The sequence below is a fragment of the Falco punctatus genome (assembly GCF_963210335.1).
Source record: "Falco punctatus genome assembly, chromosome: 4".
In the NCBI taxonomy this organism is placed as follows: Eukaryota; Metazoa; Chordata; class Aves; order Falconiformes; family Falconidae; genus Falco; species Falco punctatus.
In genome coordinates this window covers 95,261,149-95,273,511 of record NC_137583.1, presented here as the reverse complement: position 1 = coordinate 95,273,511, position 12,363 = coordinate 95,261,149, and the positions used below count along the sequence as shown (strand labels likewise).

Below are 12,363 nucleotides of genomic sequence, written 5' to 3'. Positions count from 1 at the left end.
GTTTCACAAGTCCAGCTCGGGTGGCTGGGGCGATGGGAGAGGCAGCAGGTGCACGGGAACGTGTCCTGCCTTGCTTTGTTCTGGCCTTCTCCCTCTGATGATTTCTGCTAATGTCTCCCACGGGGACCATCTGTCCTTTTCATCCACATCTGTAGGAGTGAGACTGTTGGAAGAAATAATCCTAAGGGCAATATCATTTTGGCAGCGTGCGCTAGCACAAGGTGGAAATTAAATGGAAGGGAGTTAGGCGCTTTCCCTGTCCAAATTCAGCAGCTCAGTTAACTAAGAATCTTTTCTTGGAAAGGAGAGGACAGGGTCATAAGCGCTGACTGTTGATTTCCAGCACCTAGAGATGGTTTTGTGCTCAATCTGGCCGCTTCAGCAGGGGGTGCAAATGTCCGGTGCTTCCTTGAAGTGAGCCTGAAAGGTCAAATCTACCCAAGGCCTCCTTGCCACGAAGGAGATGGAGGCTGGTCCCCACGGGGCTGTTGGGCTCTGAGTGAGCAGCGCCTGCATGAGCAAACCCCACGGGTACCGAGTCAGGCTGGGCAGGTGTTTCAGGGATTTGCATTGCCTGAGAAGAAATGTGGGTGTTTAGGAACCTTTAAACCTGGATTTGGTCCCCCGTGTCTTTCCTACAAACCCATAAAACAGGCTGAGAAGGGCAGGCAAAGATGGTTATGTGTCTTCTCCCTTTTCCTTTCTTTTCTCCTTTTTTTATTGGGGGCATCGTTGACTGGTTTCTGGGCTACCACTCTGTTGGCATACTTTAACTTTGCCTCATCTCTCTGCTTTTTTCACCTTGCCCTTTCATTGTTCTCCTATTCTCACCTACATGGAACACGAACCTTAGAGATTCCTTGACTGTGATTTCCAGTCTAGGGTGTCAAGCAGGCCAGAAGCAGTGAAAAATGCCATCAGTTTGGGTAAGCTTTCTCCCATGGTAAGGGACACTGCCTGTTGCTCATAGCCTGCTCTGCATTCAAGCAAGTATATTCGACTAGAACCAAATCCAGGACAGATCTAGTGCTGACATAAAACGTCCTCTTTCTTTGGAAATCTGGAGAATACCAAGTATACTCACAAGTAAAGAAACCCCATCCCTTTGGCAGGACAAGGTTTCTAGGAAGAGGCAGTTTCTTCATTAGCTCAACTGGTATGGTTGGAAAATGTATCAAAGCTGAAGCAAGAGCCCCTCTTCAAGACCACAACAGAAGCAGCTTCTTTCAAATCTGAATGCCACTTGAGAGTACTTATTCAGCATACAGTCCTTCTGACAAGCTGCATTACTTATTTACTTTATAGTAGAAGTTCTAAGGCTGAAAAACTTTAGCTTAAAGCTACAGATTGCTTTATAGACACCGCTTTTGTTTCACTACAAATCTTTGGAACTTTTTACATACCATTTCTCTAATTCAAAAGCCAATTATTTTCTGCTGATAACTAAGTTTTACATCACTTCTGTAGAAGTGTGCTGGGAGAAAACTTTTGTTTTTCTGTCCCTCTATGAAGCAACTGCTTGAGTGGGCTATAGTCATGCATACAGGATTGAGTACAAGGTACTTTAATAAAGTAAATGCAATGCAGTCTGCCCTGAATAGCTCTTGATTTTCCTTTGGAGAGGTGTGGGGTATTACTTGGGGTGAAGTGTCTACATCCTATCCAGAGACCCCTCCCCAGAGGTTTAACACTGTTATGGTACTTGGTAGTCACTTGGGCCACCAGAAACAGGATCTCTGCTGTCACTCATCATTATTTTCAGTATCTCCACTCCCTGTGTTCTTACCAGTGCAAGCTGCTGCCGACATCAAGAATGTCTATCACTATTCAAGTCGCTGAATATGAGATACTGCAGTAACAAACAAGGGCTGCTACCTGGCACCAAGAGGATGGTAAAAAACCCCAAGCTCAGCATCCCTATGACAAATTACCCCATCAAATTACAGAAGCAGCTCTCATATAAAGAAGAAAGGACCAGCTGAAGCAACCACATCAAAAATGGATTTCAAAATGGTACGGTGGTGGGAAGAGAGGAAGGGCTTTTCCCATGCCTTTGCAAAACCCATAGGAAAATGGAGAATAGGTGCCAGCCCTGTGAGCAGGGACAGCGAGGTTCCTGCTAGCACCTTTTTTGTCCTGGTGAGTGGGGGATGGGAAGGGAGCAGTGGGGACTGAGGTACACTGTCCAGCTGCCCGGGTGGCTGTTACAGACTGCTGGACAGGGGCAGGTGGTGCAGGCACAAACCCCTGTGAGCCAGGCTGGGATAGCAGCGGCAGGGGTGATGGGAACAGGCATGTTTTCTCCACCAAAACCAAGTCCCTGGCCTGGCCTGAAGGATAATTTTAGCGCAGAGGCTAAAACCCAGTCCTCTCCTTCAACATGACATGGGCTGTGACACAGAGCTGGCAACTCAGCTGCTGCTGTTTCAGGAATGTCAGAGATGTTTATCAGCGTGGGGCAAGCATGGGGAAAACCCCAGCCGGGAGAGGGGTAAGCCCAGCAGGCTTTCCTTTCCCTCTCCTCTCCCCTCCGCTCCCCTCCCCTCTCCTCTCCTCTTGCTCACGAGCCCCTCTGCCATCAATGAAGCCCGAGCTGAGCTCGGGTAATGCTGACAGCCACGTGCTGAGTGCACGAGCAACAATCCTATGCACTGAGTGAGCACACAGGGGTGTAAAGGGTAAGCCCACATGTATAACACACATGCATAATTCTATTGCATGTTGGAAGGCAGAGGCTGGGAACCCTTTGTGACATTCATGCTGCTGTAGCAATGCTTCCAAGCCTCCACAAGCCCCGCTGGCTGAGGCAGTGATGTTGGCCCAGAGCTATCACAGTCAGGAAGACAAGAGCAGCTGTAAAGCAGAATTATTGCTCTCACTTTAAGGAGCGGGAAAGGAAGGAGCCTGAAGTGGGTTTCCATGGGCAGGGTGGTGAGAAGAGTAATTCTTCTGTCCTTCGACATGCTCAGCTTATGCTCAGGGGCAGCAGGCAGCACTCCTGAAAGGCACACATATTTCTGTAGCTAAACAGGCAGGTCACCAGTCACTCACTCATGCCTGCAAAATGTGCACTGCTGGGCTATTTGTCCTTACTTCAAACACAACATCACACCGTAACTACGTGCATCATTTCATTCAGTACGCAGCTTCAGGCTGTGTTGAAACAGCCATATCAAACCACACAGATCTCTACCCTGGAGCATGTTAAACCAGTATGCCCTCGAAGTAAAGTCTGGAAATTTACCCTAGCAGCTTCACAGCAGCATCTCATCGTTCTTACCCTACATAGCTGCCACTGTTTTCTGAGATTACTCATTGGATCATAAGCTTTTGTCCCTCTCCCTTTACAAATCAATAAATGCTCACAAGTGTTTAAAGAGCCTTCCAAGCCTGCTCATTTGTTCCTATGCCTAAGTGCAGATGTGAAGATTAAATACCTATGGGCCTGAGTCCATGCCATATATGCAGCCTGCTGGAAAGGCAGCTGAGGGAGACCGCGGCATCTTTACAGTCAGGGACCTCTGTCTTTTTGTGCAAGTACTCTTTTGAAATCTTTATTCCTCATGACTAGGGAGCAGGCAACTAGCTGCTGATTTCCTGACATGCCTTTCTGTCAGGTGGGGATGTCTTGCAGCTTGTCTCTAGCACCAGTTTGTGGCTGAGGATGCAGGAAATGCAGGATGTGATGTAGGAGCTGTGCTAAGCCCTCTCAGGGACTGGGATATTGGGGGACCAGCAGCTGCACCTGAGCCGATGCTGCTCTTACTGTTGGTCACCTACATGTAGTTCAGTGTACGTTGTTCACATTTGGTTATGGCTGGCACTGTTCCTGAACTTGAGAGAAGACTGCTGGTGAAATTAATGAGGTCATTCAGGTCCAGATCAGATCCACCAGGTACGTAGGTGCTGAACTCCTACTGAAATAAATGCAAGTGAGAGTTGTAAATGCTGTTTTGGAAGTGGACTCCACTGACATTAGGAAGTAAAGGGTGGTGGGAAAAGAGATGCTGCATTGCAAGCAGTAAGTGTGAGCACTAGAATAACATAAACTTCAAGTTAGAAAACACAGTAATTCCATTTGTGTCCCAAAGTAAGAATATTGTAGTGTTTAGAGAATTCTTGACTAAAATTTACTTTGACTACGGATTATTGTATTTCTTCCTACATTCTTCATGAAAGTTGGCATGCCCTGGTAAATGGCAGCACTTCCATGGTGTGCAGCATGGCTTGAGGCAGCAAAATCTGGCCCCAATACTAGAATTAAGCAAACTGTTAAAATAGGAACGGAACCAATTCCTATTATGCCCAGATCTCCTCCCCAAACTCAAACTAAACCTGTTTTGAGGTTCAGGAATGTTTAGTTAACTTTAAATAAAACAATGTTGTGTTTCTACACATCCTGCTTTCAGCAAAGCCTCCAAGCAGAAATACAAAAATATGGCAGGCAGATCTATGTTTGCACTATTTCTGGCCCAGCTGAAACCAAGAAGCAGTGGAAATCTCACAAAAACAGCTTTGCCTCGCAGACTATCCAGCTCCCAGGTTCTGTCACTGTTACCCAACAGAACACAATGTACCTCATGTACATACCAATTTATTACGAATTTTCCAACACATTCCTTTGATAAACAAATTCCCCAGACTATCAGACAAACAAAAACCCCATACTGTGGTAGCACACTATATAGCTACTGTAAAGTCATTTTATACTCATTCTTACGGAGTCATTGGCACAGTCACATAAAGACAGAATGTCCTTTGTGGTACATGACAACAAAATGCAGCAAATGATAACCAAGATAACAAACCAGGCATATACATTTTGTCCTTCATATTTGGTTCACAGCCAATTTAAAGCACATAATCCAGAAATTGGTTGTTTGACATCTCTTTGACAACTCTCTTTATTGAATTTGTAAAGCATAAATAAGAAGACAACAGCATTGTTTTAGATGTACACATTTAGCCATATAAAATTGCCCTGTATATCATGGCAAGATTTTTAAAGCACTTCTGTGTAGCAGACTTTTCAAAATTCATATTTAAAAGAACGTTTAATGTTATTGCTAGAAATGGATTCACTGTCAGCAAAACATAATTTAAACAGCCTGATTACTCAGCTATCTGCTCTACCACAACAAAGTCATCCCAAGCTATACAGTACCACAGCGTCATGTTTGCTAGCCAGATTTATTATATTTTCCAGATTCTAACAAGACACAGATATTAAGAAATGCATGTTAATCATTGCCCTAATAAGAACAATATGCAGTTAGCATTTAGGTTGTCACAAAAAATACAGAAGGCGAGTACAGACTAAATGCACTCTAAATTCAATGAAACCAAATCCTTCTTTCCATCAGCATGTTTCAGTGAAATGGTCACATCCAAGAGAAAATTTCTACTGAACTACCTAAATTTTAGCAGGTATGTCTATATGCTTTCATTAGGCACGAGGCAAAGTAAAATGTCATTCTGACCAGAACTGTGAAAGCAAAATAACCACTGTACCACTTGCTTATGTACCAAAAGCTATGAGCATATAAAGCACTAAAAGCCTGCCCAGGATCTCTCCTCCAGGGACACCAAACTTCCCAGTATTGCACTGTTTTCAGCCAGAGAACTTCTGGAGCAAACAACTACCCAACACATATAAGAGGACAAGAATCTGGCTTTAAACTTATTTGCAAATAATAAATAAAGTGCATGCCTACACTTACAGAATAAGCCAATTAATTTTATTTTGTAAAAGTGCAAAAGCCATCCCCACTCCACACTTCCAAGGGCCTGAAGGTGCATGAAGATTTGGTTTGAATTTTCTGAAGCAAAATATGTGTGCTTCCCGCACTTTTTTGGTTATTTATTTATTCCCCTTAAGGAAACTTTCACTTTCCCAACAGAAAAGGATGTGGAGATAATACGGTTTGAGATGCTGATGGAACAGCAAATAAGGCAGGCATCAATGGAGTGGGTGCAAAAGAAAGCAAGATTGTAATTTTTGTTTACATTGCAGTGCCTTGCAGCCACGCTGCACAGAGGACATCTCTCCCTCTCCCTCTGATTCCTCCTCGCACCTCCCCACAGCAGTCACACAGCCCTGTTCACTCCATCCGGATCACCTGGCACTGTGAGCACGCTGATTTAGCCTCTACTAATTATACACTAAGAACGGCTTTTTTGCACATCTACCTGGAATTACAAAGGTATTTCCATACTCTTTGAGTAAGGACTTTTGAAAACAGTTACAAAATATTAAAGCTCTTTAGAGTGCAGTATCTCTTAATGTCTTTGCATAGGTTAAAACTAGTATTGCCTTGAAAAATTGGTGCTAAAGTAGAACATGACTGAAACATATCTCACTGCACCCTACTGGAACCCTTCACTAAAAGTGTAGTAAATCCAAGAAAACCGTAGCTTACTTTTTTGGGGGTGTACCTCTCCCTCCTTCTCTTCATTCTCCCTCCTTCTCTTCATTTCACACCATTCTCTCAAGAAACAGAAAATGTATTTTGTGCATGTCGGGTAGCATTATATGAATAGGGCTACTGTGGTTTCTTTTCAGAGAGAAAAAATCAGCTCAAACACTAGACTACCAGCTTCCTGAAGAGCAAAAGGCAAAAAACACAAAGCAAAACAAAACCAAGAGAATGGATTTCCATACTTTTGACGTACATTATTCAAACGGGATATTTTTTGGTTAAGGACGAGGTCTTTATACCTTGTGCCCAGGACATATTTCTTTATACCCCTAATACCCAGGACATATTTTCCCTTCCCTTCAAGTCCCCAGAAGTAACAACAGCAACAACCAAATTTAGCTTTTCCTTCTAGATGTTACCATTATCACAATCTGCTTATGCTTTGTCTTCTTGAAAAAATAAATAATGAAACCTTCACAAAAGGAAAATCAGCCACAGCTTACATAAATAGTATCGATAAATATTATCTTAGTGGTAACTATATAATACTGCAAGTGCATCACCGAACAGATTAATGTAATGAAAGAGATCTTTTGTGTTACATATTTTACTCAGTGAAATGTTTATGTTCTCTTTCAAGTGAAAACTTAACAATTCCCAAAAGAGCAATAATAAGCTTGAAAAATCAGGTTAGACGTCAGCAGCTGACTATTAATAACAAACCTCTTGGTTAATATTTGCTTGCTGGGAACAGCCAGCGTCCATAATCAGCATTCATCTTTCATCAGCCTTGCCTGGGCTGTCTGGCAGGTGCTGGGTGGGGTGAACACTGAGGGGTCAGCAATGCCCAGCTGTAGATCAAAAAAGCGAGTGGAGGTTGTCACGCTGTAGTTCTTCGTATAGGTTTCCTGTACTGGGTAACAGTCTTTGACCGTGTAAACACCGACCCAGGATTCCACTGTAACCAAGCAGAAATGGGATTACTTTAGATGACGAGAAAGAATGCAAGTGTCACAGCGATGTCAGAGAAAATGGCCACTCCTCAAGCCAAGCCTATAGGCTGGAACTGCCCGTAGTTCTGCCCATGTGCATGGCAGCACCATGAAAGGCCACAAAACTGGTCTAACTCGGACGCTGCAATGATCTTAAACCTGAACGTGTTGGTGTCAGGCACATTGCAAATCATGATACCATCATGGCATCGGTATGTCACCTTTCCAGTATGCCTCTACTGAAGGGCTGTCATTTCTGCTTAGTTCCACATTTAATTGTGTTTTGCACAAGTCCAATTTCTCTCATCTCTTGTGCCACTTTCATGTCAGCACTTACTTCACCAGCAAAATAATTAAATGCTTTGCTTTTCCAGAAGGGAAATTTTGGTGCCACTGGCTTGGGTAGCACAGGGACATTCCACCTTACACTCTGTTCTTGACAAGTTGAAAGGCGTGATTACTCAGAACCTGTGGTCCATTTCACAGTGCTGGGCCTCAGCATAGCCTTTGATACTTTAAAACAGTTTAGTTCCCCCATCTATGTGGGACATCCAATTCTTCCCCATGCATATGAAGTTCTGCACTCACCTACCCAAGGAAGCACTTGTCCTCTGCCGTGCTGGGAACTCCTCCGCACCAGAACTAACAGCCACAGCACCTTACTTCCTCAGCTTCTGGTCCTCTATAATCTTAACTCTCATTCGTACGCTGACAATACTTTAATACAAACAAACACGACCTTGCTCCCATTTTTTTTCCATCTGTCTCAAGCACAGAGGGCTTGTCTCGTTGGAAGAGGGACACTCCCAAACAGGACTCCAGTGCCTCCATCTCTTAACTCATTCCTTGTGTTTACCGCCATCTATTCATATCATTATTATCATGTTATTTTTTTAAAATTCCTATTCCTCTCAGGCATTCCCTGGATCATTATTTCAAGACTACACTCAATGCTGATCTCCTCCATGTATGTGATGTAGGAAGTCTGTCCCTTTTTTAAACTTCAGTTTAATTCCATGAAGTTTTTATCTCAGAGGTGTTCCCTGGCTCTTTCCCCCTCATCCTCTGCCATCACCTCCTCTTTCACCATTACACTGTTTCTGCAATCAATATCATCACGGTGGTTTCCTTTGAATATCCTTTGCTTTTAAATCCCTTTTATTAACCCCATGCACCTCTTCTGTAATCTTTCTTTACCCCTTCCACTGTTCACCACTTCATCCAGTTGTTTTGTATTTCAGATCTCAAAAGCAGAAACTTATGAGGTTAAAATACAAAATTACCTACTTCAATCATAAATCAGTTCCTCTGAGGGTTGTCTGTAACAATTTTTCCAGCCCCAAGGAGGCTTATTTTCTCTCACTCTGCAGTCCAACATACTTATTTTCTGTCCTTCCAGTACTGTGTCATATGCTGTACCACAATCACATTATCAGAAATAGATACAGTGTGACATGAAATACACATAATACATCTAAAGAAAGGGTGACAAGCTGAGCAATATTTGAACATACCTCTCCAGGGCATCCTAATATACCAAAACCATTCTGACTTAAATAAGTTTGGGTTTGAGTATCCAGAAATGAAGGCTTCTTTTCCTCAACAAGTCTTGTATCAGATTTTTGAATGAAAATATTAAGGTAAAATATGATGGTACCAAGGTATCTTATGTCTCTGCTGAAAATTTTATAATTTTTAGCAAAAAAATAATTTCTAGAATACAAGCCAATATTAGACGAAAGGTGGATGGGTAGACAACTTTAAGATATTATTTTTATGAATGATCACACAGAAAAGCACTGGAGATACAAAATACTATAGGATAAAAATCACACATCATTAACTGGATGTATCTGGGTATTAAGTTCCATAAAAGTTCCAAAAATACTGGATTTGAAAAACAAAGTTCTTGGACTAAGTGACAATTTGCCTCTTGTAGAATACCAGAGGATGTACTGACCTAGTTACAGAAGTCTAACAATCTTATCCTTAATTTTCTACTTCGTTCTTCCTACTTTTATTCAAGAAAGAAATATCTTCCCCTGGCTAAAAGCTCAGGTTCATAACCAGCCTATATATTAGGTGTCTATAACCGTAAGTATTACATTAGCTGAATAGTGCCACAAATTTCATGGGGGTTTTAAAATCATTTTTATTATTGTCTATGTTGTCAGTAAACCATAGGTGAAATTGAAGCCAATGTGCTAATAAATTGCTATGCATCCAAAATCTATCATACTATACCCTGGAAAATTCAGCCTGCTTTCTTTTATGATGCAGGTGTTCAGCTGCCAAGTGCAGAACTAAGCCTCGTGAGCAGATGTTTCTTACTGGTGTACCAGATAACAAAACTTAGGTGCATATTAAGGATGTTCATTGCTGCTGAACCATATATTGGATGTATTCCATGAGAACATTTGATAGTAGTGTGTAGACACACACCGACACCTGCTCTGTTTCTATTATGCACACTCTAGTTTGAATGTGTCCCCAGTTATACTACCAATTCTTCTCTAGATAAATATTGGATACAGGCTGCTGGATTCAGATGCAAAATGATGCTGTTCCATGCCAAAATCTAATCTGTATGATATGAACTAAAATACAATCAAGTCCCTTGGACATATTTGATCCTACTGAGATATGAAACATTTTCTTAATAAAATGCATTTATAATAAAATGATAAGCTGCACACAGGGTAGATTTATTATTTCTTCCAGCAAACTCTATAGAAATATGGAAAGCTGGGGTGAAACATGAATAATTTAATTTTCCCTGGGTAGCAGAAATGATAACTATTGAGATGAAACAAAAGCATGCCCATACATTTCCTGGCTGGTTTTCTGTCCGACCATTCCTGTACCATAATTTCGTCTCCAGGTCCCCCAATGTAGTATTGATCTTCATAAGTTGAATTGGCAGGAATATCATATGGATCCCATGGCTCTGTCAGAGCAATCTTTGAGCAAAGCTTTGTGACTTGTTCAATCTGAAACATCACTGCATCTTTGTAGAGCAATATATACTCAAAGAATCTGTAACATTAAAAAAAAAAGAAGTTAATGTATAGTCTTTTTCTATACTAAGCAAGGAGCATTGCTGATAAGTGAGCTTGCCTTTGTCTCCTCTGTTTAAGACCATTTTCACTTGCATTAAACTTTGTCAAACTTTGAGAAAGGCTAACCAGTTGGGCTGAAAGTTCCCATGCTGAAAGTCTGCCTCAGCTGACTCTTTCCAAAATAAATAATTCAAGCTGAACTGGTTCAGCCATTTCTGAGAACAACAGAACAACTTTTCTGAGAACAACTGAGAGAAAAACATGTTATTATTCCTAGTTTTGTTTGGGGGGGGTGGTGTTATTTTTTTTCTTTTTTTTTTTTTTTTTTAATAACTGTTTCATTAAAAAGCTCTAGTGCCTCTATGTTTTGGAGAAAGAACTCAAAATTTGGCAGGGGAAAAGTTTTTATTAAAAGTTGCCCAGATTTGGCTAAGTTATAACCTTTTGAAAAGATCTGCTTGCATAGGCTGGATAGATTAAATTCCCCATAAATGTGGCAGAGCCTTTCTCTGTGCTGGTTCGATGTGGTATCTGCCATCCTCACAGATGCTCCTCTGTGGCAACCCATGTAGCTTAGTGGGACACACCGATGAAGGGGGAAACACATGGTCTCAAGTGAAGAATTGAGAGGCTCTCCCCCGTAATGGCAAAGTTTCTTTCTGGAAGCCACCAGACTCAAGCAGTAGTGAAAGGAGAATGCAGAGAAACACAATAGTAAGGCAGAGATAAGGAGAGATGTGGAGATCAATAAGGTTGAGAGGTCAGGAGGTGAAGTCAACAAAATGGATAGTTAATAAGGTTTTAAAAATAATCTTATATAGATATGAAGTGACCAAGCCCTGTTCTGAGGAGAGATGATAAACCTCTTAATGGACATTTTCACCTAGTTACTAGTACAGTAGTTGAGTTTACCACAAACACTGACTTTGCTTCCATACCTATAAAAAGGAGTTGATATGATCCTTACCTTATAACTGGGGACAGAAACAGAAAGAAACTGAAATAAAAATTTCAGAAGTATCAGCCAGTTTTGAATACGCAACCAGAAACACCAGAAGCCTCACTTCTGCAGGGTACTGAGCATTATCAATCAGATGATGAGTTGTTCAAAGCACAACTCAAAGCATCCTCATGCGTGCTCTGCACCTTTTGCAAAGAGCCAGCAGTCACTCTCTAAACTCCCCAAAACTGTGCACAGATTAGAGGTTTCCTGCGAATATCATGGCTCAAGTATCTATGCTATGCGGTGACTCCAGAGAAAAGGGACAGTATTAATTCCCGAGAAAAGGAAGGGACAGTATTAATTCCCTCAAACAGCTTCATCTTGCCTGTCTGTAATAGTGTCTCTTTCCATCTGTAATTACTTGCTTCATTCATGATGCTGTCTCCATTTCCTGAGGGGGAAAAAAAATGGCTAGGGTGTCCTTTCAACTGTGGCTTCTTCCACTTCACAAACCTGATGCTAGCCCCTAACAGTATTCATCCTGTGCCATCAGGAAGCTGGGAAGCTGGTGGAAAACACTGTATAATCCATGTAATTGAGGAGATGATGCACAAAAGCAAGAGGGGACCTTCGTGGTATTTCTCAACTCCTGCATGTTTCTCTCTGCAGTCTTCATGTTCTTTTAGGGAGGATGTAAAGTTTACATGAAACAGGGCTGACAACAAAACAATTTACAATTTTATTTGTTGCACTATACAGTTGCATCAGACAGGAATCACTTCACCCACCACTGACACAGAGGCATTTAAATGCTGCGCTATGAAAAGCGTCCAAGTACGGTTAAAAGCATCTGAGCAATATTCCTATCACTTCTTGACAGGATCATTTATCCAGCATGTGTGGAAACACAGGCAGGCTAAATGGCATTAGCCAAATTGAACGGTGATGAA

General features: G+C 41.8%; 1 protein-coding gene and 1 long non-coding RNA gene across 2 annotated transcripts in view; one reads left to right on the top strand and one right to left on the bottom strand.

The window, feature by feature from the left end:
• Positions 1–12,363, top strand: part of LOC308062230 — a 337,663-nt gene that overhangs the window by 305,329 nt on the left and 19,971 nt on the right. The gene's annotated exons all lie outside the window — the stretch shown is intronic.
• Positions 4,873–12,363, bottom strand: part of EPDR1 (ependymin related 1) — a 34,030-nt gene continuing 26,539 nt past the window's right edge. Inside the window, exons 2-3 of the mRNA XM_080383385.1 lie at positions 10,239–10,447; positions 4,873–7,377 (exon numbers count right to left, since the gene is read on the bottom strand). Of these exons, the coding sequence (XP_080239511.1) occupies positions 7,187–7,377; positions 10,239–10,447 (400 nt within the window). The 3' untranslated portion in view covers positions 4,873–7,186. The remainder of the gene's footprint in view (positions 7,378–10,238; positions 10,448–12,363) is intronic.